This window comes from Trachurus trachurus (assembly GCF_905171665.1).
Source record: "Trachurus trachurus genome assembly, chromosome: 14".
Lineage (NCBI taxonomy): Eukaryota > Metazoa > Chordata > Actinopteri > Carangiformes > Carangidae > Trachurus > Trachurus trachurus.
In genome coordinates this window covers 14,148,702-14,176,495 of record NC_139903.1, presented here as the reverse complement: position 1 = coordinate 14,176,495, position 27,794 = coordinate 14,148,702, and the positions used below count along the sequence as shown (strand labels likewise).

Genomic DNA, 27,794 nt, shown 5'->3' with positions numbered 1-27,794 from the left:
TTTCTGTGTGGAGGAACAATTACTATTATGTGCAACTGTGGGTAAACATGAGTGATGAAGTTTGTGTACCACTGATCCCAGGCCTGTTGTTCGACTGGACTGCACGGTCTGTGCCATCTGTCACCAACACCTTTGTAAATGATACCCCAAGCAACATATTCATCTTTTTATACAACCACATGATATTATCATAGTGAAGATCTGCTGTATGTAAAAGTCTGACATGATCATCTCTACACATTTATATATATATTTATATATATATAATTTTTTTTTTTTTTTTTTTACAATACTGTATGTCTATTGTGACATGCAGAGAATGACACAGTAAATATGACTTATTCAAGTCTTAGATATGTATGTTAGGCTAGTTGACACAAGTTTTAATTATGTTGCTCCAGCAGTGGGAGCATATTGCTATAAAATTGCAGAAACGTTGAGAAAGTAAATAGGTACATTACAAATATGCAAACAGATACAGTAGGTAGCTTTTACTCCTCAGTGATGATTATTTGCATCCACAATGAACAATCTATTGATACCAAGACATCTCATATGCATTCACAATTTCAAGAAACACTTCAATAACTTATCAATGAGTCTTGCCTTTTCTCATCCACAGAGTAGTTTCTATGCGTGTTGGACAACTGTGTGTTGAAGAAAAATATATGTGTCAAGTAGTCAGGAGGAGATTTGGCAACACCAATCACAGAAAACATCCCACCCATTATTATTTAAGTTGGCGTCTACATTTTGTAGCAATAGTACTGGTGTACTGTGGCAAAAAATCATTGGCAATTAGAACACATCAACGCTGTACGTAGTAGAGAGCAAGTACAAATCAACTGGGTAAGAAATTTATTTAGTCTGATTGTAATACTTCTTTTTCTTCACCTCTTTTATCAGCCTTTTTTGTATGGTTTTTTTCCCCAAACGAGTTCAGTCTCAAATGGCCTGTCACTGTTTTCCAGTCAGTTTATCACACAGTCAGAGCACTTGCAAATTCTTCTTTGACAACAATCTTGTATTCCTCTGTGGTAGCAAATCTCACTACAAACCATTTGAGGAATATTCCAGTGATTGAACCCATTTTTTACTCTCGTCTTATTAATTATTCAAACTCATCTGTGTGTGTTTTGTCTCTCCTCAGTGCTGTACTCTCTGGCCTGTCCGTCCACCTCAAATAGCCGTGTCCCACACGACGGCTTGTGGCCTCTGGCAGGGTGGCGTGCCAGTCTTACGGGGCTCAGGTGTCCGTCTCCAGCTAGGGAGGATGGGCATGCTGTCCTGCTTGCACAGGCTTTTATCAGGGCGCCTGTGGGCCTTGATCTCTTTGCACAGGCAGCGTTTACGCTCTATGACTTCCAGCAGCTTGCCGTCTCTCTGGGTCTGCATTGTGGATGGGGTGGTGCCTCCGCTGACAGGGGGCTGTCCCTGTGCCAGCTGGGCGAGCTGCTGAAACTGCAGCTGTAGATGGTGCTGTTGCTGAAGCTGCTGGAGCTGCTGCTTTAACTGGAGCTGCTGCTGGTGGAGCTGAAGCTGCTGCTGCTGCCGAGACACGCTGGGACTGCTGGGACTGCAGGGCACTTGAGGCTGGGCCAGGCCATGCAGCTGGAAAAAGTCAAATCACTGTATTCACATGGTGTTTCAAAATATTAGAGTATCAAAGCTGCTACATAACCTGGATGATGACTGCAGTGCTGTAAGCAGTGACAACCAATCCTAAAATGTTGAATAAACCTGCAGTTCCTCTGGACAGCCACCAGGATGCAGCGCTGCCTCATCTATTAGAGGTTGAGGGAGAGTCAACCAGACACATGCAGACAGTCTCTGCAGCACACTCAAACTGCGTCAGCACTTGCTATGCAGCCAGAATCTGGGCAAAATGCGCCGGTCGAAGAATGCAGCTCATCTCCTCAAAACACAGAACAGCATGTTCCCTCATCCACTCCTCTCTCAGCCACTGCTTACATATTAACCTACGTCATGTACCTTCGCAGCTCATATTCTTTTCAGGCAGGCCAGAACCTTATTCTGCTCAGTGGGCATATCTACCAGCTATAAATAGATCTGCAGGAGCACTGTCTCTAACAGGAAGGGAAGTAATAATGAGAACAATATTAATGTTCACTCCCAAACCTACCATGAATGAAGTTAATAGAGTCTATAGCATTAAGGACAGGTATTATATGTACTATATATTCACCTGATTCAGGGCTTCTCGTGCTGGTAGACTGCTCTGTCTCTGGACGTCTCCTCCACCCACCTGTCTCACTCCAGCAGCAGAGGAGGAGCGGCCCAGCCGCCCCACTTCTGTGAAGAAACAAACATTACACTGTGTGCCTGCTAATGAGAGCACTGGAATATAACTTTTCATTTTAACACACTGCACAGAGCTGTGGATGTCGAACCATACTCATGTGAGTGGAGACGGCCTGTGTACATTGTTTTAACACATCTTATTCTAAGATCCTAGACAGAACATACATTTATGAACAACACATTTTTATTAATAGTCATGTTTTCACTGACATTTGTTACTGTGTGACTGTTTGGCTCTGTCAATCCATCAGTTGGGCCTCTTATGTTGCATTGTAGGCAGATTCCCATTAAATTTATTGGATGGAAAATGTGATTTCATTTTGGTGCTGATCCTAATCTGTAATTTTTGCTATTCAAAAAAATGTGATTTATCCAGATCAAACTTCAATAAGCTGAAAACTCATTCACATTTATAAAACAGACATACTTGCAGAGTGAAATATATGATTACTGTAACAGTGAAGTTACAAAAGTGATGCACAGTTCACGTAACTAAATTGAATCTAGATTTAAAGTGTTTTATAGGACAAAGTTTGTCACAATATAAATCCTTAACACCACGTAACTGGACCAGAGCTCATAAATATGTGCGTGTGAGGATGTGGGTCTGTTTATGGAGCACTTCTTTTACTGGCTCTGCTTCAAGGAAAGTATTGCACTGATTCTCAAGGTAAGCGCTGCCTGTCTGTCTCTAGAGGAAGGCCTTGAGTGCAGATGCAGAGGCTGACAAAGAGACACCGAGCGTCACAGAGAGCAGAGGAGAGGAGAGGAGAGGAGAGGAGAGGAGAGGAGAGGAGAGGAGAGGAGAGGAGAGGAGAGGAGAGGAGAGGAGAGGAGAGGTAGTCTCTGCTAGTTTGCCTTCCTTTACTAAAGTCTGGGGGTTTAAAACCATATATAATAGCAAACAATTGCAAAAAACAATTGCACTTTCCAGGCTTAAAAGCTACAGCAGAGCCACAGAGGTGAATCCACTGATACCGTGCTTTACTAAACAGGAAGTTGTGGGGAGCAGCTGCGAGGAAAAGACTGCGACCACTGTATTTACCTCCATTGCGACAGGCGGGGAAGGTCTGGCAGGGAAGAGGCATCCCTACTCTGGGTAGGGCTCTGAATCCCAGGCTGCTGTCCACGCCAGCCAAGGACTCGCTGTGACCAAGGGCTCTGCTGGTGGCACCACTGAAGTGGACCGGGATGCCCGAGTGGCCTCCTCGAGACCCCATCCCTAGATCGTCTTTATCCATTCGTAACAGGGCATCAGCGCTGCCGTTCCACGCGCGCCCTTCATCCCCTGAGACAGGGCGAGAAACAGGAAGTATTTCAATGAAGTAGCCTCGAAGATACCTAAAATGTTTCTTTCTAATAAATCATCTGCACCCTTTATTCAAAACAACCTCTGACTTACTCTCCGTCTCTCTGCTGCCGTGGCTGAAAGACAGTTTCCTCTGCATCGGCCAGTAAGACGCCTCGTCGGCGGCTAAGCTGGCGCTGCTGTCCCAAGGGATGAAGCCGACCTTTGACTGGAGGGACGAAGGCCCTCCGTTACTCTTGGACGTCAACTCACCTACACCGGTGAGACTCGAGGGCTGCTGCAGCGACGGCGTGTGACAGCTTCCTCTGAGGCTCTCGTAAGCCGGCGGCCTGCGGAAGCCGCCGGAGGGGTACGTCCACAGCAGCGGGCTGTCCGAGGACGGCGGCTTGTAGGCTGGCAGGCCGTGCGGCGTGTGAGAGCGGAGATGTGGACGGGAGTGAGGACGCTGCGATGAGGATAATGGCGTAGGTGTTGAGCTGGTGCTGCTTTGACATGTTTGACTGCCACAGGAGGTAGCGATGATGTCCATCTGTAACGAGTGTGGTCCGTCCCTGTCCCTGTCCCGATCCCGATCCCGATCCCGATCCCTGTCCCGATCCCTGTCCCGATCCCTGTCTCTGTGTCTTTCTCTGTCCCTTTCCCTGTCCCCGTCTTTATCCCGATGGCTATCCCGATCTCTGTCTCTCTCCCTGTCTTTGTCCTTCTCCTTATCTCTTTCTCTCTCTCTGTCCCTGTCCCTGTCTCTATCTCTACCTCTGTCCCTATCCTTCTCTCTGTCTCTGTCTCGGTCTCTATCTCTATCCCTATCTCTATCCCTATCCCTATCCCTATCCCTATCCCTATCCCTATCCCTATCCCTATCCCTGTCCTTGTCTCTGTCCTTGTCCCTATCCCTGTCCCTATCCTTGTCCCGGTCTCCTTTGTCGGACTTCAAGAGGAAGCTCACAGACTTGCCTTCCTTGCCTGAACTTGAGGTTTGGGTCTGGACTGTGGCCTGGTTTGAGCCTTGAGAGCCGCTCTTGGTCGGAGCGGGCGAGTCTCCTCTCTCTGGCTTGCGATAGTGATGGTAGTGCGAGGGCCGATGGTGAGGGTGGTGGTGGTGGTGGGAGAAAGGCGAGGTGGATTTGGAGGAGGGAGGTAACGGTGTGGAGTGACTCCTGGCTCTCAGTCCGGGAGCCGGGCCTAACTGAGAATCTCTACTGTGTTTGTCCTGCTGGCTCGAGCTCCCTCCCGACGACTCCTTGGAGCCCGACAGGGATACAGGAACGTTAGAGGAGGATGAGGAGGTGCTGGCTTGAGTTGTCACGCTGGATGTTTGAGTTCCCATTTTCACAGAGGCAGACGCCTTGTTTTGAACCCCAACCCCACTGGAGGCTGCCGCGGGCTGAGGGAAGGCGAGCAGCGGCGGCCGGTGCTGTAGAAGGTTAGGGAACGGGGCTGGGATCTTTGTGTTGGCCTCATGCTCTGATTTACCCCCCTGCAGCAGGTAGGGGGTAGGAGCACGCGGGGTGTGCGGACTGGTGGAGAGAACCTGCGGGATGGGGGTGGAGGATGCGGATGAAGGGAGGGGAGACGAGTGAGAGATCGACACAGTAGCTTTGGGTTTGGAGTAGGAAGGAGAGGAGGAGGAGGGGCGGGGCAACGAGGAGGAGCTGCTAGAGGAGGAGGGGGTGACGTGATAGTGTTTAGAGGATTTCAGTTTCTCATGCTTGGGTGGGAGGTGTCTGTGAGACTCTCTGTCCTCTTGCAGAGGATATTTCATCTCCTCGTAGATGGCCTCGCTCTGGTCCGAGTCAGAGTCAGGTGTGGTGGCCACGGGGGTGACGGGGTGGGGGGTGGCCGTCTGGCTGTCTCTGGTGAACACTTGGCCCACCATCTCTATATAGACCGGCTCATCCTCCCCGTCTCCCGTCTGAATTTGAGAGTCTGTTGCCTGGAACGGCAGTGATGTGGCAGGAGGCACACGTGGAGGAAGAGGGTCGAAGGAGAGCTGGGTGCTGGGACTTCTTTTAGGCTTTAGAGGAGGCACCTTCTTTGATCCGATCTCTCCAGAGTCAGATTTCTTCATGGCTGTTTGATAAAAGGAGAAACAAAACAGAACAAGTCAAGAAAACAGAACATTTCCTTGAAGAATAACCACCTGAACATACACCACTCACCATTTTTCTTCTCTGAGTGTTTGGACTGTGAGTGAGTGGGCGGAGGAGGCGGCGGCGTCTCGGGTGGTCCTCTGCTGTCCGCCGACGAGGAGCTGAGGCGAGTGCTCGGGTGGCGTTTGGGTTTGGCCGGGGGGCAGCGGCCGCCATGTTGGGACTGGGTGTCGGAGTAATCCCCATTCTCTAGACTGTCCGCCGTGTCCCCGGCGCCGACAGCATGGCAGGACTGCGAGCGGGGCGCCATGGCGGAGGCACAGGAGTGAGGGGACAGGTCCTGGGAGGCCGGCATGGTCATGAAACCCATCCGGAAGTGTCGGCGGAAAGAAGCCAAGTCTCGGACTTTGCCAACAGTGGCTGAGGGGTCGTTTTGCGTAGAGCTGCACAAATCGGGAGACAGGTTGGAGAAGGTGTGTGTTAATACTGAAGCATGAAAAATTACAGTGATGTGCTCACTCAACACTCATGTATTGACCTCCCTCTTTCCTCCCGCTGTCTTTGGTCTTCAAACATTGCTTTTTTCAATAAAGAAATGCCTGCAGGGCTTTTACGCCAAAAGGGAAAACCCTGGAGGCTCCTCCATCTTTAGGATTCACATATCTTTCCATCTGAATTCCTCCACATCTGCTTCCACCTCAAACAGATTCAATTAGAAAATCAATTCCCAACATACTCTCTGTGTGTACACGACGGTGCTGCTGCTGGAATTCCCTTATTCTTTATATTTTTATATCCTCAGCCAACATCTGTAGTCTGTTTTTTTTTTTTTTTTTGCCAGAAGCATTTAATCGGTTACCATGGGAACAGTTGTGATTTTCATTTATGTGATGGCTTGTCTTTGAAATCATCAGCGATACGAGCTGCCACAACAACAACAAAAAATAAAACTGGCAGAGAGAAAAAAATCGGACAAAAGAATCACAGCCCTTTACTAAAGCGTTGTTCCCCCACAGAGCATTTAAAGTATAATGTACCTTTTACTCCAGTACGACCGTAAACTCTATGGTTTGTTTTCAGTAAAATATAACAATAATGAATTTTGAAGGGTGTGACTGTGACAGCACAGCTCAGGCGTCAGTGTCAGTGGTTCAGGTTGTTGACATAAGACCGTGAGGTTTGATAACCTGCTACTGATGCCGTGTGTTACGCTGCAACGTCAAGCCTTTAAGTCAACTTGCTTAAAAAAAAGCTTTTTTGTTTTCCTTGTTTAGCTTTTTAGCAACAACGTTCCTTTGAAGTCAATATACTCACAACACTGTACTACCGTATATTATGTAAAATGTCAGAGGAGAGCAAATGAAGTATCCCAGAATTCAGTGCAGCGATGCAGGAGGAAATCACAGCTTCATACCAACAACTGATCCATGTTTGTGTTGATCATATCTCAGCATAGAAACATCTGGGCATCCACATCTGTCTATACATTATTTGACGCCGTGAGAAATTGTGTTTCTGAGTGTGTGATTAAATAGCTCAGATGCATGATTATTCTGTGTGGAAGTGATTCACCATAGCGAATAGCGGTGACATATGACTGTGGGTCATGCTTCGCTCTCTTTTAGATCTGTTGCAATCCAGTGAAGCACAGAAGAAAACAATTGGAGCTTACAATTTGTAGTCAACAAATTGCGAGCAGCAGAAACAGCAGTGGGGCTTGCTCATCATGAAGAACAGACTCCGCTATTTTCCTCCTCGTGTGTGTCTGTGCTTTGAACGTGTGTGTTCATGTGTGTTTGCATCTGTACTAGTATGTTTGTGCCCTTGAACGCCTGTGGAGATGTACTTGTGACTCCTCACAATCGACATAGATACTACAGGTCCAAATATAGCCCAGGACAGAGGCTGAGCAGCTTCTTCCAGCACCTTGAAGTGCTCTGTTTTTTTCTTCTTCTTAAAAGCAGAAGAATCTCTTTCAGCATCTTCAAAAACAAGACTCAACTGTTCAAAAATCTGAACCCTCGCCTCTTTACTCACTTTCATTTCTTGCTGCCACTGATCTACAGCAACTGAGCACATAAGTTTGACATTTTGGGAAATACCCTCATTCACTTCCTTTCCAGTAAAAATCATAGCATAAAGACTGAAAACAGAGAGACTGTTTCTCTGTCTGAAGGGAACAGCATCTCAAAAGCAGACAAATGAAGGCAATGTTTATTCCTTACAAAACTAAGGGGTTAACAGAAAATATACTGAAGGGAAAGATGGTGGAGAATGTATCCCTCAACTCATCTCAATGTGTTTCTGGTTCTCATGCGTCATTTAAATGAAAATCTGCACTAAAGAATAAGTTGAACCGTGCTAATTCAGAAGGTGTTGATCACCCACCATAGCAGCTCTTAGACTATGCAGATGTCTTGTATTCACATGACTCATTGTGCTGTTTTGATCCACAGCAGAGAACAGAATTTCCTCTGCACCTTTGTCAGTTTGTCAAAATAAGGAATTTATTCGCCTGCATGAATTGAATACGACTCGAAATGATTTCTCACAAAATGCTCAACAATAAGGTCAAGAATAAGTTCATGTCTTACTGTAATACAATTTTCTATGTTTGCCATCATGAAAATCACACAATTGCCAGCAGATTAAGGTTACATATTAATACCAGTAAGCTCTAGGAAGAAGGATGGAGGAATGAACATCATTGTCCCTGCCAGTCAAAGGTTATCCCCTGCTGCTCTGTAACCTTTAGAAAAACACTTCTGTTAGATTTATCTTCGAACAGACCACCCCCCACCCCAGAGTCGAAGACATTCCCCAAAGCTTTTAAGACTGGTGATAAAGTTTTCGCTGCAAAAATACAGTTAAGATAATTCTGCCCCAAGCACCTACCGTCCTATTTCTAATTTACCTTTTTTGGGGGGTAAAGTTTAAGAAGGGGTTATGTTTAAAAGAGTTGAATGAGACGATCTTTGAAAATATTATCTTTGAGAACATCCACTGTGGTTTGAGGGCATATCAAAGCAGTCAAGTCGTCGCCTGTTGAAGGTTGAGATGAGATTAAGGTTGAGCTGCTATCACCGAGTGTGTTCCTGTCCTCATTCTTTTGGACTTCACTGACATATCTGACACAATACTCGACAATTTAATTGATTGCCTCAAGTTATGGGTTGTCCCTAGCATGATTTCAAACGGAAATCTGATTTTTTTTTCTACCACCGGAAGAGAATTACATAAGTGAAACTGCCTGTTGGCTTGACTCAGAGCAATAAAGCACAAGTTTTCTCTATTGATTCTTCTGATAGTATTATTATAGTATTACTGGACGGCATGTGACTCACTCACAGTTTCCGGTCCCCCTGAAGCAACCGAAATAACTTTTCCTTTGATCACCCCTTCTCCTCACAGATATGAACTTCTTGAAGCTCTCACAACAAAACAATACCGAACTCTGTCTGCCTGACTGACCTTTATCTATTAAGTTTTTTTATTTGCATGTGAAGGACTGTTTTTTCTCTGTTCACGAGGGTATGTTGACATGATGAGGAACACATTTACATCCAGTTGCATGACAGCTGCCGTAAATTGTCTTCATAACAAACCTCAGATGTCAAGGTTTTCCTGTTAAGAAGTGGCCGTATGTACAGAAATAACAGGCATGTGAATCTCAGACTGGCTCTCTGTTTATTTGGCCAAAACAGCCACAGTCCAGTGCGTCATCCCCGAATGTCTGTGACTGACTGAGCGAGTGACAAGATTTGGACTTTACCAGATGGCCTTAGTGACTTTTTTTTTTAAAGATCATATCTACAAATGTTTTTAGACAAACCTACGTTTCAGCCAAACAAATCACCAACACTTCCCTGTGAGGAAGGGATCACACAGACTCATACCGAGGTGACGTACTCATATCACAAATACAGTAGTTATACTATACTAAACTAAAGCAACATGGAGTAACTTGTCTCATAGCTAGCATATTAACGAAGTGGAGCGTACAAAGTCCTGTTAGCATTTAAAGTTAAAATAGAAATAGTGCCAACAAATCAAAATAATATCGTCTTCTGGCAAAAAGGTCAGACCTGGCAACTTTAAATCTGAGTCTGAGAATGATAACTTGTGTTCTTTGAATGGGGAATGCAAAACAAAAGAACAAAATAGAAACTGCTTATCCAAATATGTGATATTTGTCCACATGTGCCATGATCTGTCCCTCCCTGATCTTCCGTTGGGTATTTTCTTGGGTTTTATTTTGACATTATTTCTCTTACATGTTTGTTGTGGTTTTATATTGTGTTTTCCTGCCAGTTTTCAGGTCCACCTGTTTTGTGTGTATATATTTGTGTCTTTTCCTCTTCCAGATGCCAGAATGTTTTGTCTCATTTCTGTGGGCTTCGTGACCTGTGTCCACGTGTTCACCTGGCTCACCTGTGTGTTGACCCTTTTTGCCTTTGTTTCCTGGATTCTTGCCACTGTTGATTGGATTTGTTCGTTTATTTCCGACTGACCCTGTGCTGCCTTTCCATGTTGTGCGCCTTTGTTTATTTTATTAAATAAACCTGTGAAGTGTATTTGCTCTGCTACAGTGTTATTTGGGTCCTTCCTGTGTTGTATAACCTGTGTGCACCAGCTTTGACAATATAAAAGATATATAAAAGAAGATCTATTACTTGTCTTACATACGTGTGTCCACTAGTCATTTTTCAATTCAAAATTAAAATGATTGAATTATTATGATTCAAATACATTTCCTTTCCTTAAAATCTTATAATCTCTCAGATTTGATCTATGTGTCATTAAGTGGAGAGTTGTGCTGATCTTCAGGAATAAGACTTTGCTATTTGCTATAATATTTTTATTTTTAATAATTAAATTTGTACCAGATACAAATAGTGACCAGACTGCAAGTTATTTCTGCAGCCTTACACTTGCATATAGATCGAGACACTTACAATTAACAACCATTTATCATACTACCTTGGACAGTTACAAGAAATGTAAAATTACAAAATGATTAATAGCAAGACATGAGTGTGTGATGTAAATGATGTCTTTGAATATAAATGGGAAACCAGGTTGAAAAAAAAACTGCATTACTATTAAAGTGTATTGAATTCAGAAAAATGCAATAATGCAGTGCATTTCTGAATCTCATTGTTTATACTATCATTTGTATTTAAACCATACACCATTTACTATTATTAATGAATCACTTTGCAATTTTCATACATTTAATAACAGAAATATCTTCTTTTATCCATCATTCTTTGTCAAATTGAATATTAATTGCTTTAAAAAGGATTTGCAGGGCTTTTTTTTGTTTTGGTCATGCATATATCAGCCTGCATATTGAGAGTGCCAGGCTACACCAATTCCTGTCCATTCACACTGATCTCATAACTCTGTGTAAGAATTAATAAAACCTCAGCTGGCAGCAAGGTTTCCTCCACCAGTCACCACTACAGGGAATAGTCTGTCTGCCTGTATTAGAGCCATAAAGAAACCAGCCCTATTTTTAAAACTCATATTGAAGCTCACCTATTTACCATTCTCTATCTCCACAGTCCACTCTGCTTTAAAAATGTGATTTCTCTCTCAAGGGCCTCAAGATCTCAAACTGTCTACCAGTGCCCTTCATACCGTATCCTTTGTCCCGCCAACCCCACCTCCCTCACTCCCACCGGCTCTGCAGTCGGCCCCGGTCCCGCCTCAAGTCCATTTGGTTTCCATCCCTTCGTCCCCTGTGTGGTTTCATTCCTGACCCTGCTCTGTTCGTAATCATCACTGGTCATGTCCCGCTTCTCACCTCTGCTGCTCTGGCCTCGCTCGGCTCTGCTTTCATCGCTCATCATGTCCGGCTGTCCCACTTGCGGCCCTACACACCTCCACTGGACTGATGCTGCCATGACGGTGATCTTCGCTGCCAACACGAGGGCCCTCCATTTACCACCGTGACTCAAAACGCTCCTAAACAAACTCTACTGTCATCGGTCCGCGATGTCCTCCTTCTCCTCGGTGGCACAAATAGCCACATACACAATGTGGGATTTGGATGAATTATAGGTGACTCACATTTAAACAGCACATCTTCACACTGTCTCCCAAACATGCCGTCACATACACGACATCACACACTCATGGGCATACGCACACTTTTCAAGACAACGCTGTCATGACCAGAGTGTGATTCAATGTGTGATGATCTGTTTGCTGACGCCTGTTTTGACACTTTTGTAGAGCTCTTGAATTAGGTCATTATAAATTAATTTCTTTGATTTTAATGTCTGACTGTCTGTCAGCATCTTTGTCTTCAATGAAGTTTAAACAAATTAAGATACTTTTTTAAGTGTTTACACACAGTTTGATTATTTTAAACATTATTGACAAGGCCAGCGCTTGGTCTGTGTTGTGAATTATTAGGATTACTTTTCACTTTCACTTTGGAAGACGTCCAAAGACAGGAGCTGGATCTGATGCGTCAACAGCTGTGTTGTGATGGTAGATAAATAAGAGCCTTGAATACAGTTGTTTAACAACAACTTTACAATATTACTGAGACAATATTTTGACAGGCAGTTGTGGAAAACATATTCTGGTACTTATAGTTAAAGAACCAGTACAAAAATCTAAAAATCCGCTACAAGTGAAAGTTCAGACTAGTTCTTGAGTACAAGTGAAGTATTATCAGCAACTCATTCTGCATAAAAATGGCTCTCAAGGGTGTTTTAACATAAATAAATAATCTTATGATACCTTATTAGATTGCTAACACTGGTTCATTAATATATGAGCAGTACTTTAATGTTATGGCTGCACATGTTGTTGCCAAGTGGCTTAGTCCAGTGGTTCCCAACCTTGATGCCTGGCATGGCATCGTTGCCCATATGAATATGTTAAATACTGGATGATTCGACATCTCTGGACCTGACCAGTAATTTGCATTTGCAAAGTTTAGAAGGGAATTCTTTATTTGGTGGAGCTGTAAACAACTCACAGGCATCTAAAACCTGACCAATCAAAAATGAGTGTGAACCAGAACAACTAATAGTGTCAGATAAATGAGATAAGTAGGGGGAGTAAAAGTCACTTAGATGGGGGGTGGTAGTGGAGATAGTGGAGTAAAAACGGAGAACATTTTTTAAAAGTGGAATAAATTATCAAAATTCAAGTAAAGTGCAAGCTCATCAAAAATGGAGTCAAGTACAGTAGTTGAGTAAATGTACTTCATTTGACTGCTGCCAGGCTCAGCTTCAGGGCTTCGAGCTTCCTGTTGTTCCTACATATTTCATAAAACCTAGTTACAGGCTAGGTTTTTTCTAATTCACTCTTCTCCTCTCTCCTTCTTGGAAAACATCATGTACAGAGCTGTAAGGGAATGTGTGCGTGTGTTTCAGTCTTAAATGATACAACAATTAATTTTTGGATTCCTCTGGCTTCATCTGAGAACTTTTTAAAGGAATGAATGACCCAAATTCATATGTTACACTGCGGTGATACGAAATAACTGTTCTCATTATACCTTAAAGGTCAAAACCTGTGCAGAAAGTATGTAATTTTAAAGAAACAATCATGTAGCTATATATTGAGATATATGAGGCAACCACTGCATTTAATTTCCTTTTTCATTGGGTTTGGCCCCTTTTTGCCCTCTGCCATTTTGCCTGACATTATAGTAGTTTATCTCATCTAAGGAACATATTAACTTCATTATGAACTGCTGTTATGCAAATTTGTCCAATGCTATTCAGACGAACCCCTCTGACTTCATGAACTGTGCTTGGAATTAAGATTTTGAAATTAAACTCATTCACGGCGGCTAAGAGGTTTATATCCCCGCTGAACTGAACCCTAATGTAATTCCTTATATGCAGAGCTCCTGCGAGCTGATCCTCTCACCTCTTTTTACTTCCCTCTTGGTCCCTCTGCCTCCAGTCCAAACGGCTCTTACGATACAGCAGGTTCATGTCGCTGCGGGGTCGCTCCTCCTCGCAGCCTATCACAGCGCAGTGTAGCCGCTTGCTTCGCCTCTCTATGTCACGCAGGAAATGCTCGACTGCCACATCCTGGGCTGAGCCAGAGCTCATGGTATAGAGGAAGCCTCGGGAGAAGGGGACGTATGGTGCAGGCAGCCTCCTCCGACTCACCTAAACAAGAAGAAACAAGGGCAATGTTTGAGCTCATTAATCTTTAAAAACATGTTTAACAGCTTCCCAGTCTTGTTGTAGCTGACAAAACTGACAGCAACTATTTCCTGATGTGGCGATGCACTATGAAACCCAAAATAATCAAACCCAAATTGCTGGCCGAACTTCAGGGTAGTCATAGATTATCATGCTCGCTGTGTCATAGTAAACAATTCTGCCCATTGCTCCAACTGGCAGCCTTCAGAGCAGAGACACAGTGATGCATGATGATGGAGGTTGCAGTTTTGTTTATCCCTACCTCTAGTGTATCACATGAAAACTATTTATACTTTCATTATCCAGTTATTAATATTTGAGTAAGCATGGTAACTCAGCTGCAGAGCGTCTCTGGCTGCAGGCCCTGGGATGGCCTAGCTAAACCTGTCTGCTAGCCAGACAGTAATCTGGTTTGTCATATGTAGCGCATGCACAGCTTCCTACTCACGCTCACCCCATGAGAAGTCAGGCTTGTTGTGGGGCAGATATCGGAGGGCCCAGCAGTATTTTCATGATGGAGAATGTGAGTGTGCAATGCAATTGGCTAAGAAAAGCACAGCTGTCAGCTGATGCATGTTTCCAGTGTTTTTTCCATCACAAATAGAAACAGAGCTTGGATGTTTTTTGGTAGTTGACACAGGGGCATTATCATTGGTGCTCCTGGCATTGGTTTGTTTTCAACTGAACTGTATTTGACCTGAGCCTATGCATATCACTTCCATGGGATGCATTAAGCTGAGATCATATGTTGTGTGAAGTAGTGCTTTATAGTCATTTTAATGGTCCATAGCCAGGTTAGCAGGAAGAATACCCCGCGTGAAATATATAACCAATTATTTTCTGTATTTAATATTTTTCTCAATCACTGTTGTGCAATCACAACATCTTGGACTGAAAACCCATGCAGGTTCAGCGTAATGAGGTCTGAATTGTGCTTTTATATGTCTTGTTTCTGGATGCAAGCAGCATCAAAAGCAAATAAAAAATACATGACGTTTACATTTCCCAGCAGTAATAGCAATTCTAATTCTGTGTATATTCAGGAGCACTTAAGATACATTTAGCTGCACAGTGCTTTTTACTGTGCTAGAAAATCTCAACCATGCCTCGGTATAAAGACAGAAAATCCACCGTCACCTGGGCCAGGCAGCATGTTGAGCTCTGTATCTGTGTGTGATTCTTTTGTCACGGCTCAGCGTGTCATCCAGCGTGTCAGCGTGGCTACTGCTATTCTTGTATCCCACAGCCCTGACCACGACCCCGACCACTGCTGCTGCCATGCTTGCTGACTCAATGTTAATTAGGTTAGAGAGCTGCGACTGTAGGTTGGGATTTTGTTAACGGGAGCTTTGATTTGGGTTTCTAGGATCTGGCAGCTGAGCGGGCAGCCCTGCAATTGCCACATTACATGCTGAGTTGGTGTACAATTAGCTGTTAAAGAACCAGAGATCCTCAAATGAAGAGATCCATTACATTTTGGTGATGGAAAATGTTATTTCTCTATTTTCTTACATTGATTTATGTACTTCTATGTTGTTTGCATGTATTTATTTGAATTTATCTCAGATTAATTTATATAGTGCAAAAATCTGAACAGCCATTATCTCAAGGCATTTCACAGAGTTAACCTCACAACATTATAGACACAGTTCCCTCCGCAAGCAAACACTTGGTGACAGTGACGAGAGGAGAAACTTCCTAGGAGGAACCCGACACCCTGAGTCTGACACGTTTCCTTATGACAATGAATTCTTTCCCACTACATAAGTTATCCAGCTCATTTAGATTTAATGCTAATACACCCCTCCTTATTGGAAAACAGCTATTACGACATCTCCTCAATCACAATCATCGTGAAGTAACCGGTACCAAAACTTTCATTTATGTCAAAACAACAAAAGTTGTGATTTCCATGTAGAAAAGCTGCATCTTCTCCATTTACTCGAATTTGTTCACAGCTCCCATCAAATATGGCTGCCACATAGTGCGGCAACAGGCTTAAGTGGGCAATACAGAGGTAATGCCTTATTCATACATGGATACAAAAGTAAATAAATAATGTAGAAGTGAAAAGATAAACAAGGAACACTGATATAAATGCATAAAAATAAATCTAGAAATGTGGAAACAATGGAATATTAAATAGGCAAAGATGGAAAAATTAATAAAGAGTTGATAAATACGTAAACAAATGTAAAAAAATCCACATTTCAGTATTGATTTCCACTATTCATTTAAATAACTTACTTTATTATTTCTCTGTTAGTTTGTTTATCTATTTTATTTTATTTATTTATTTATTCCTCTGCATTTTGTCCTCCATGACAAAGAGCCTCATTAAATCAAAGATAAACATAATTTTAAAAGACCCAAACATAACATGTGCTAATATAGTTTGGCTGTGATCAATAACTAGAGTCACTTTAAATCCAGAATAAATTCTGAGCATTTAGCAAGTTGTTTCAGGAGCATCTGTCGAGTCAGTCGTCGCTTCAATTCCTCATTAGAACCAGGAGGCAGATGGAGCCATGATTCATATAACTTGATCTGCATGCAGCACTGCAGACAACTCATTCATGCACATAAGCAAACAGATCACACACTCACACATACTCAAATCCCCCATACATGCTAAACACACGCATAGGGACGGGGTGTGAAGCAGTAATTGCAGTCGCTCAGCTGCTGATTTAAGTGTGAGCTACTGATGATGCAGGACATAGATCATTTAAAGCATTTTGAGACTAGGGAGGAGTTCACTTTGACCAAACAAGAGCAGGATGTCCTCACATCTCTTTTATCTTTCTCTGTCGCTGAATTTTAACACTCCTGGAACACTTTGTGCTCCAGCCCTCTGCCCTCCAGTACCCACCTCTGCAAGTGGTCCTTTAGTGTTGCTGCACCTCACTGTGAGTGAGGCAGTAGCGCAGCAGAGTGGTGGGACTCATCACAGCACTGGCCTTGGCACACGGGTAATATTTCTATGAAACATATTCAAAATTCACGTGTTAGTTCTTGTATTATCCATTTATCCACAGAAAATATGATTTTAAACATCCACTTTTATCCTATTTATCATTACAAGACAAAGCATCCATGTGATATATTTGCCTTTGCAACGCTGCTTGAGGAGAAGCAATTAGATTGGAGGGGCAGATAGCAGAGAGCATGTTGTCCATTAAAGACATCATCTTCCTTCTTCTGTCTCAGATTGACGTGCTCGCATCTGTGCAAGCCTCAATTCAATAGCAAATTACTGCAATCAAACTTTTCAACTTAAAGTAAGTAGGAGAGAAACTGTGTTTTACATCTCACTCCATCACTGACTGCACTTTGTATATTTTGTAAACACAAGATGCTTTACATAATGCTTGAGGCGTATTCAGTTTCACCCAAATACCGGCAGCGTTTATACCTATCGCTGCACAGTATCATCACTTAACCATGCAGCCAAATGGTCCACCAGAGTCAGCGCACTCGAGCCAGACACAGCGCTGCAGCTCAGCAACAGGGACAGAGGATGAGAGAGAGGCAAGAGGGGAAGCAGAGCACAAGGATGGAGCAAAACGCTCAGGAGGAGAACGAGCAGCTTGAGAGAGGGAGAGGTCGGGGCAGAGGGAAGGAGACAGGAGGAGGGGGCTTGGTGGAGGAGAAGGGATGGGTGGGTGATGCCAATAAATAGGGAGTCACTGTGGGATCGACCGGGCGGGAGATACATACAATTAGGTGGAAAACGTACAGGAGACAAACTGATGGGAGGGGAAAGTGGAGGAAGGGGATTTGAGAGTGGAGGGAATGCGCAAATGGAGGCAAGTGTGAGAAATAGAGGATAGGAAAACACAGTGAAAGGCAGCCAGACTACAAGAATGGGGGAGGGAGGTGAAATCAAGCCTCACACACTAGTCGCTGTGTGTGGTCTCCTAGCAACACTGTCAGCCATGCATCTCCTCCTTAGCCACTGAATATGCACAAAGCAGGATGTCAGCCTTGTCATACGTGATGAACCCGGGGTTAAACTTCACTGTCGCTTCGTTCGAACCTGGTTTTTCCGCTAACAACACACCCTATGTATCTTAGATGGTGCTAGCATCTGTCTCCAATAGCAACCATACAACCTTGATAACCTGCTGCTTTTAATGATCCACGAGCTATTTCAGATGTTGTATCCATATGATGAAACTTGACGTGTACATTCAAACCTTTTATATAGCTTTTTAAAAAAATGTTTTCAACATCAATTTGAATGATCTTCTCAGTCAGCTGAATCCCTCCTCTCACTAGATATAAAAAATAAACGCATGCCAAATATCAACCACAAAACTCAGGTGGAGTTGTTTTGTAGTACTAGCGTAACATTTTATCACCTGTGGCAGCACATTGAAGTAAAATAGATGTTAAGAGCTTTGCGCTTGGAGAATATCTGCACCGGCTGATAATGCTATGACTGGAATACTAAAACAGGAGCCCCATTAAAACACAGCTGGTTCCTCTCAAGAAACTGGTTGTAATTACGAATCTACTCACAAATGCCAAACTTCCACAGACAGATAGTATGAGTACAGTAGTAATGAGTAGATAATTTATTTTCTTTGTTGTTTCTGAGCCTCACAATAAGCCCCAAGACATATGTTTACTGTATTTCTTTTTATGTCTTTTACCATTGAACAGCAGATGCTTGTGCGATGTGACAAGATGCATCATGTCATCTGAATCTTGGCAAAGCAAAAAGAGCAAAATGAGTGTTGAGAACTAAGAGACAATTTGTTTCATTGTTTAATGACCTTGATGTAGCTACTTTTGCGCAGTAACAACTGGATTAGATTTACGTTTTCACACCCGAAAGCACATTATGGGCAGAGATTGTGATTACATGTGATCGTAAGCATGATTGTCCAGTGATGTTATGAAGAATATAATACTGTGTTTATAGTGAAGGCTATGGGGGAACAATAAGGGGGAAAAAAGGCAAGCTCTCTAAACAAATAACACGACTAAATTACACTAATGGAAAAGGTTTGACATTTTGGGAAAGTGATCACTGCCACATTACGGTTAGCTTAGCGTAGTGAAGACTGTAAACTGAGAGAGAGATGCCTGTCTGGCTCTGTCAAAATATAACAAAATCTGCCTCACAGCAACTGCAAAGATAATTAATTGGCACGTTGTATCTCATTTGTTTAATTAGAAGAGCTGGCAGGCAGATTTTTTTTTCATGCTATTAAATAGTGTTAGGCTGTTTTCCCATTGTCTTTGTGCTAAGCTAAGTTAGCGAGCTGTTAGCAGTTTCATACTTGGTGTATGAGAGACATGAGAGTGTCTAATGATCTATCATCTTGGCTAAAAGTAAAAGTCCCTAAAATGTCCCTAAATATTGAACTATAACACAGAATTTTAAAATGACGTAGATGTCAAAAATGAATTTGTTTAAAATAAACAGCAGAGAGACCACAGTCTTCCCACATAAAGATAAAAAACCTCAAAAGGTTCATTTTTCAAAAGTCAACTTTGTGCTGACGAAGCAGTAGCCTAATGTGCAAAATATTCATGGTCAGATGTCTCACACTCAACTTGCAATTAAAGATACTTAATTAAACGTTTGGTCTTTTTGGCTAATTTCTGTTCTATCACATCATTGAGACTGAACATTTACCACTGCTATTGTGATGAGGACAGGATTTCTCTCAACACATGGGAACAAAGAAAACACAGGCACACTCAAATCCTTCATAACACACACTCCACCTGGTTCACCTGCTGTTGGTGGTGATTAGATGACATCAACCCCCCTAAGGTTATATTCATTTGCACCTGTGAACCTAATAGGAACCAGGTTAGATGCAATATAATCAATCACAGTCTGGATCTCCTCTCTTTTCCTACTGAACATTAAACTCTTCAAATGCAGTGTTTGATGTTTCTGCTTTGGGTTTTTGAAGAAATGAAGGTTTTTTTTTTTCCTTTTAGAGCCAAAATCCTTGAAAGTTTGCACTCGCTCAGAGTGGCCTGCAGGACAGAAACCCTTTCAAGCAACATCTAAAGCTCTGTTGGTTTTTACACGCAGGTTAGGACATAAGCAAAACCAATCTAAACCTCCCTAACAACAAAACAGTCACCTGAGGTAAAAACCTTCCCTCTGCTCCAGCCCGTCTGAGTCTTCTCTAGCTGAACCTTGTGCGACAACACCAGTAACCACCAGCCAGAGGCTACTGGGAGTTTGACCTGTCTTGCGTTTGAAATAGTAACAATGGGAGTCCTCCTTCCTCTCCTCTTCACCATCACCTGCCCTAGGACGCTCCTTTAATCTCCTCAGTCCCAGATCTCCCAAAAATTGATGCTATATGCAGTGTATCCTGATCCACTAACCAGCCTCAAAGACACTGTGTATGAATTAAAAATAAGAAACCCTAAAAGCAGTGAGTTTTCTTTTTGCCTAATTAATATGTAGTGTTTTCTGAGGTTAGAAGAGAGGGAGATTATTCAAATAATTCCCCTAGTGTGCATCACTAAATCAGAAGTCACTATTTTCATCTCTGGGTCATAAAGTATATGAGGCTCTTTGCAGCTAGCACGCCTCAACTTCTCTTCATGTGTTGTTGTTGTGTGCTGAATGCTCTACAATATTGCATTGTGCACTGAAATGCCTGTGGCTGATGAGAATGGACAGGAAGAGGAGGAGGAGTAGGAGGAGGAGGAGGAGGAGGAAGATGTAGAGGCTGATGTATCACTCCAGACCAGGGGTGGAAGGCACATGAGAGGCGGAGAGGAATTTTACTGATTTTTCTTTCTTTTTTCTCTTGACCTCTTTCTCATGTTTTGGGCATGAAATAAAAAATACAAGCTTCAGTGTTTGATGTGCATGGTCACATGGTCTAAAATCAAACTGTAAAAGAAAGCTGTATCTTTCTATTTGTTTTGTTTTGTTGTTGTTTCTTTTCAACTAAATACCACCAAAAATGGAGTTCAAAGCCTAAAATACACTTATTTAAATATACATGTACAGGACACTTTGCACACTTTGGATTCTCTTCCTCAGCGTTGTACAAACTGAGTGACCACTAAATCTTTCATGGACTGCAACCAAAAATATCCCACAAAAAAGTGTTCCCTGTTCCCCCTCGCCCTGCGCTACCAGGACACAGCCTTGAGCCACAACAAACTTGCAGCGATGCTCAATGTTTATTTCAACTACGCACCTTTTCTGCCAACAAATGAATCTATAATTGTCTGTGTGTTTGTGTGTGTGTGTGTATATAAGTAAACATCTTTACACTGTGTGAATCATAAATAGTTGAAAATGTGAAGAGCTGCACTTACGGAGAGTAACCTGCTATGAAGTGAATAAAAAAACAAGATATACCTGCATATACAATAACACCAGTCTCCCTGTGGTCTACAGGAGGCGGCCAGTGAGTGACCTCCAATCCCCGTTTCCCACCTAAGCTTGCCCTTGCCTTCATCATCTTCTGCTGGAATCTGCAGTAACCAAGGTGACCCAATGCACTTAGCATACGTGGACACTTACCAGCTTACAGATCCACAAGCCCGAGCTCATCCAGCACTGGGGCTCATTTCCATTCAGTCTGTGCTGTTTACTTTCTCTATATCGCACACATAGGGGTTGTAAATGTTGCGGAAATACCACATCACATCACAGAGAAACAAAGCACCCGGGGGAAGACTCTTCTGGGGGTGGGGGGGGTGACACGTGGTGAGGGACGAGGAGAAGAAATAAAGATTGAACACCATGTGTTTGGATACTGCGTAGATGACTGGCGCTATGACGAAAGACTGCAAAAAAATGATCACAGCATTCAAATGTCTCTGCAGGGTTCCCTCGTCTCTTGAAAAAAAAAACATTATTCAGCACTGCACATAAGTAAACTCTCGCTCAGAGTTTGTCCAATCACATTAAGTGTCTGTTTTGTTTGATCTTTGCATTTGGCTGCTGAATCGCAGACCTTGAGGTATAGCGCTGAAGGGAAAAGATGCTCGCGCTTGTGCATGAGGCGGAGAGAAGAGCTCCACTCTACAGCTGCACACGCTTCACTGAATCTGTATCCCTCTCTAACCAGGGCCTGACTTATTTTAGATGTGGATTTCCCAGCAATATGGCCTGGCCTTGTTGTTTTGTTCAATTTAAAGACTTTTTTTCTCTAATATTTATTTTTAGATAAATTATCTTAAAAATATAATAGTACAATATATAATATAATAATAAAACGCACTATAAATAATAATACAACACACTATAAAGAAAAGTTGGCTATTAAAAAAATAAATCTTTCCCACATGACAGGAAGTTCTCATCCCTCATCTTTTATGGAAGTAAGAAATCTCTCGTGTTCTCTGACCGTCCGTGCTTCACAAACACTGAACCAAGGGCTAAACCTGTTTATGATCCAGAGGAGCCTGATTCAGATTTATTTTTTTGATCCACCCATTAAAAAAGATAAAAACACCACGGCCTCAAGCACTACTGTCCTTGCCCCAACATGGCAAAACTCATGAACTATTCAGCAGACAACAGATTAAGCAAAGCCCAACAGCCCAGAGTGAAACCAAGATCAGCTGAACATCACCGTTGTAAACTAGACCTATGATTTCCCTCACAGCAGCTTGTAGTAAACTTGACTTGAAACTTTCTTGAGCGTCTGCTTTACATAGCCTCCAAATGAAGAATTCAAAATTAACATTTGAATATATCAAAAGAAAAACAACAGAACTGATTAAATACGATGTTGATATTATTATAATAACTCTGCTGATGCGCTTGCTGAGCTGCCTTTGGTTTGATTGAAAGATGCAGCAGCAGCAGCAGCAGCAGCAGCAGCAGCAGCAGCAGCAGCAGCAGCAGCAGCAGCGTTGGTGTGATTTGCAAAGCCAGGTAGGCCACAAGTGGTCTTCCAACATTTGAATCATCCTACTCCTTGTGCTCAAAATCCCCCGATAAGCGAGTCATAGTGTAGGTTGCACAGGATAAGCACACACACACACACACTCTCTCTCTCACACACACACATGCCCACACACAGCTCTCCCACTCATTCATCTCATTACATACAGATCATGTCTCTCACGGGCTGGATATTTGTACCCCACAGTGTTCACCAGCATGACGGTAACTCAGTAGAAGAGATTCTGTTAAGACATTTTGATAGCATAGACTCGGTCGGTGTGACAACTCTAATTGCTTGTGAAGTATATTCACGCTGCCACTTGTTAAGATTTTTTTTTTTTCCAAAACGTGAATAAAATCATGAGGCACTTTGGAGAGTTGTTGAAAATCAGTATGAACATTATAATGGTCTGCACTGCAAGCTGAGAAGCAAGAGAAGTGGAAAAATGCACAGGTTCGTTGGCCTTACAGGTGTGATTGGCAGGTTTTCAGCTCCGAGTCTCACTTGAGCAATTCCTATTCCTGTCATTCCTGCTGTTCACTGCACCAACAGAGGAGAAGTGAAAAGGCACTAACTGGGACAAATGGCAGCTGATAGCAGATTTCACACTGGATGGTGTCTGATTCAGACAGTGTTTTCCTATTTTGTGCTCTTGTGGTTCGGTGGGACACGCGGACAAAATAGCAGATGGAAACACATCACAAGATGATTTCGAGTGGCTTGTGTAGTGACTTGCTTTGGCCCAAAGTGGCTCCCAGCCAGAAATGAGAGTCTAACACTTGTGCCTCTTTTATATGGTCTCACCTCTGCTGCCTCAGCACACACTGATCTGAAATAGCAGATTTTAACTTAAACTTATATGTGTGGAAAATGGTCTTTTTCCATGTATCGATCAGATAAATTAGATGACCAGACACCAATCTATTTAATAAATAATGCATTTAAAGTAATTGGGGGTGTGAAACATGAAAAACAAATACCATGCAATCAGAGAGTCTACAGTGTGTGTTTTTTAAAAGTGTATTTGTAATCAGTAGATAAAAATTTCCTTCTGCTGACATCTGGTCAAACAGTCAGGATTCTCTTTCACAACAAATGAAGATTGCGCTGACATTTACAGCACATACTTAAGCTACCCTGCAATTCAGATTTACATTTCTGGAGTCACTGCGTACCATAACCTATTTCACACACTGTTGCTGAACCCGGAGTTTTTGCTTGTTTACTGTGACCTTTAGGAACGTCACAGACAATGAATTACCACTGCAAGACACTTCAAAGACCATTGCAGTCAACATCAGTCTCAGACTCATGTATTCACATGACACTGTAACAAATAATAACAACGTTGTTTGCTGAATTAAAAAAAGTATACTTTTTCACTGTTTGCAACCAACTGCCATGACCATCGTGTCTCATGCCCTCTAATGATTTAGTGGACACTTTCAAGGTCTTTTGAAGGTCTAAATGTAGCACATTAATGAGAATAGGGGCATTAACACGATACCACTTTCATGTCCATTTATGCGTGCCGAAACATGTATAATTCAAAAGCAGGCTACAATCTCCCCCTTGTAGTTCAAGCTCTTGCAAATTACTTTTCTCACATAATGACACTGATGTGACTTTCCCAAGGGTTTCTTGAAAATAAAATTGATAGATGTGCACACACATATGTTAATATGTTTGTTTTCTGTCCCAAATATATGCATGTTTCCCGTGTGGAGGACACTGCACAGAGATAAATATTGCGGTGATTAACATGGCTGGAGACTGGGACCTCTATGCCAACAAGAGAGGAGGAACTGTTGGCTCCTGACTTTATTTATTTTGCATGGCACCATGCAAATGACTTTGAAAGGTTTAATGAGAAGAAAACAGAGAGGAAATGAACAAAGATGAGTTGCCTCAAGGAAATCATTACCACACATCATTCCCTTTGACTACACACTGCAGAGAAGACTGGGTTGCTGCACGATGCCTACAGTCCCAAATGAAAGCATTTAAAGGGAACATTTACTATGAATTTTCACTGGCTCATTTGGCTGTATACATCCCAGACAGGGGCCACGCATGTTTGACCTTTTTAAGTGAGGAGCGCACAGTGAGCCAATAACATCAACAAACAACATGGCTGGAGAAGCAGCTTCATAATACGGCACCAAGGAGTCAGTGGTCATTTGTAGGCCAAAGTCATCCAAGCTCATCCGCTCTTCCTCAGTGGGTGCAGCAGCTGTCTGTACATTTAAATTTTGATTTCTTTTTCTTTTAGCTACCACATCCAGTGTGTGACAGGAAAAGCACAAGACAGAGAATGGCAATCGTTTTCAAAGCAGAGTGGTCAATCTAAATGCATTTGTGATATCTATTTAGAGAAAGAAAGTCTTAAGAGTGGGACATACAGCTGAAAAAGTCTAATGGGTATCAATTCTTTCTTTTTTCTAGTTCCTAACTGGACAGGTTGCAAGACTAAGGTGGATGATAGCTAACAATGTCCAGGACTTGGTTTGTACCAGAACATCCCTGGTAAATGGCATGCCCTTTAATCAAGGAGCCACCATGGAGAACCTTTACCTACAGACTTATTAACAATTCAACACTGCGACTGGTTCCACCGCAGGGAAAAGTTGGTTTGATCCACGAGAAAAAAATGGCTTCATGTTTAATTTAACAGGAAGTTGGGATGTGACATTAATTTGAAATTGAAAAAAAAAAAGAAAATATTGGCAATAGGTTGATTCAACATAATAGATGGGAGTGTATTTATGTTAACAAGCAGCACAAAAATGATACAAGGGTCAGTTTAGGTAAATAAATCAATTTGACCAACATTTGTGACAGATGATAGAAGATTAAAGAGAAACTCCTCCATGCTGTGAAAACAATCGTATGATGCCGTCTGTGGCTTTTTGGGATTTTCTTTGTCAAATCTGAGAAAATAACTGTGATGATGTCATCTGTGTTATAAGCTTGGTCTTGGACATTACAAATTCATAAAAGCTTTTGATACAAACTGGGAGTATGAAAAGAGTATCTAAAAACATACACTAGGCCCACTGAGGTGCATCATGGGAAGTGTAGGATTCAACTTTGTTTCCCCTGATTGAGTTTGTGTGTGTGTGTGTGTGTGTGTGTGTGTGTGTGCGCATTAGAGATATATACTCTATAGATGTCAGTAGACCTGAGAGAGCGTATCAGTGTGAGTGTTGTGCTCGGGTGGGGGGTGGTGCCCTTTTCTCTCTCTTTCCCGCTTCCTCTCATGTCCTTTTGGTTATGTCTTGCTTGCACCTTACTGGCTATTACTATTATTATTTTATTATTGTTTAGTTGTTACAGTCAATTTTCTTCTGTCTCTATTGTCCAATTAACGAGTCATGTTTTTTGGTTGTAACTTGTGTTCTTGTTCAAATAAAAACATTTGATCACAAAAAACTTTGGTGGGTGACTGAAAGTAAAAACCTCTGCTTTTGCCGCTTCAGTAATAACCAGTAACTTGCAATCTTTCTTTAACAAGTCCCCTAATGTTGTCAAAGTGCAGTAAAAAAGAAAACAATGGGCTAACCCCTTCTATTGTGAAACTTTTCCACTTCTGAATCCAACATTGTCAGTTCTTTGAAACAAAAAACATGTCGGTTTGGTAACTCTGTATAAACAGCAGAGGTTAAAACATTCAGTGTGCAAGGCAATTTAACAGCAAAATAAACAAGAAAGAGAGAAAACACCACCCCTCAAACATCTGCTTTATGAACAGATTAATGACAGCAGTAGAAAGTAAAGTGAGGATATTAAAAATAAATAAATAAATACTTTTATAAGTAGTTCTTATTCATCAAAGGATGCCATATAAATGTCATAAACAGACAAATATTATATAAAATCTCTACCTTATAGGGCTTGGTTGTTCCAAGCATCTTGTAGAGCTCTACTATTGACTTAGGGCTGTCTTATTGTTGTCTGTCTCTTCATGTGATCATATAAAGCGACTGTATGATGATGAGATCAGGGCTCGTAGAGGCCATAACATCAGCTGCAGGACCGCGTTCTTCTTGTCTCTGGAGATTGTCCTTTACAACTCTGCCTGTTTATATGAGGGGTCGTTATCATGCTGCAGAATGAATTTCAGAGTGATGGTCCTACAGGATGGGAATACGATTTTTGTACAGTACTGTGTATACATACATAAATACATACATACATACATACATACATACATATACTATATATGTAATATGTGTGTAATAGATATATATACACCTTGTGTGTACTAAACCACTGCTTCCATTACATAGCTATTTCAAGACAGCAGCTAAATTCTACACATGTCAAAGTCTCCCATTGGTTGACACATGACATATTAATATAGACAGGTACACTGAGGCCACTACAGATTTTAAAACACTTACAAGTGTAGGCTCTAGAGATGCAACTAACCATCACATTATTGAGTTTTCAAATCATTTGGTTTAAATGTCGTGTTCACTATTCTATAGAACAAAAAGTAGAAGCAAATCATCCCATTTGAGAGGCTGGGGAATGACAATGTGTAGCATTTTTCACTATTTTGCACAAAGAAATGACTGAAATTATTATTCAACTAACTGACTAATCGTTTCAGCTCTAGTGGGCTGTTTAATCACTTTGACTCAAATGTTATTTACTCAGCATGTAAGTGGTGGGGGAGGTAAAGCAGAGTGATGGGAGTGAAAACTGTGGCAGCAAGATTCAATCCGAAACCACTAGGGGCAAACTTTTACTGCTTCGGAGGTGAAGAAACAGTCATCTCGTCTCCTCACAGTAAACAAGAGATTTACGTCAGACCAAATAACCTGAAATCCCCCCCCCCCCCCCCCCCACTCCTGTGACGATCATTGGCCTGATGAGAAGAAAGTTCATAACTCCAGAGTATTTCAGCTGATAGGAGCCACTTACATTGCTCACATGCTGCAGCAGAGACGCTCTCCCCTCCATCCCTCCTGATGCATCTCTGACAGAG

The 27,794-nt window shown here is 42.3% G+C and overlaps 1 protein-coding gene across 3 annotated transcripts in view; it reads right to left on the bottom strand.

Moving 5' to 3' along the window:
* Positions 1 to 358: 358 nt before the first annotated feature.
* The window catches only part of nyap1 (neuronal tyrosine phosphorylated phosphoinositide-3-kinase adaptor 1), a 30,311-nt gene continuing 2,875 nt past the window's right edge, over positions 359 to 27,794 (bottom strand). Inside the window, exons 2-8 of one of the 3 annotated variants that reach the window (XM_083986771.1) lie at positions 16,777 to 16,885; positions 13,621 to 13,868; positions 5,791 to 6,164; positions 3,725 to 5,701; positions 3,368 to 3,610; positions 2,207 to 2,313; positions 359 to 1,611 (exon numbers count right to left, since the gene is read on the bottom strand). In XM_083986771.1, coding sequence (XP_083842897.1) covers positions 1,180 to 1,611; positions 2,207 to 2,313; positions 3,368 to 3,610; positions 3,725 to 5,701; positions 5,791 to 6,164; positions 13,621 to 13,808 — 3,321 coding nt within the window. In that variant the 5' untranslated portion in view covers positions 13,809 to 13,868; positions 16,777 to 16,885 and the 3' untranslated portion in view covers positions 359 to 1,179. The remainder of the gene's footprint in view (positions 1,612 to 2,206; positions 2,314 to 3,367; positions 3,611 to 3,724; positions 5,702 to 5,790; positions 6,165 to 13,620; positions 13,869 to 16,776; positions 16,886 to 27,794) is intronic. The other 2 variants (XM_083986772.1, XM_083986773.1) reach the window with 2 other exon arrangements.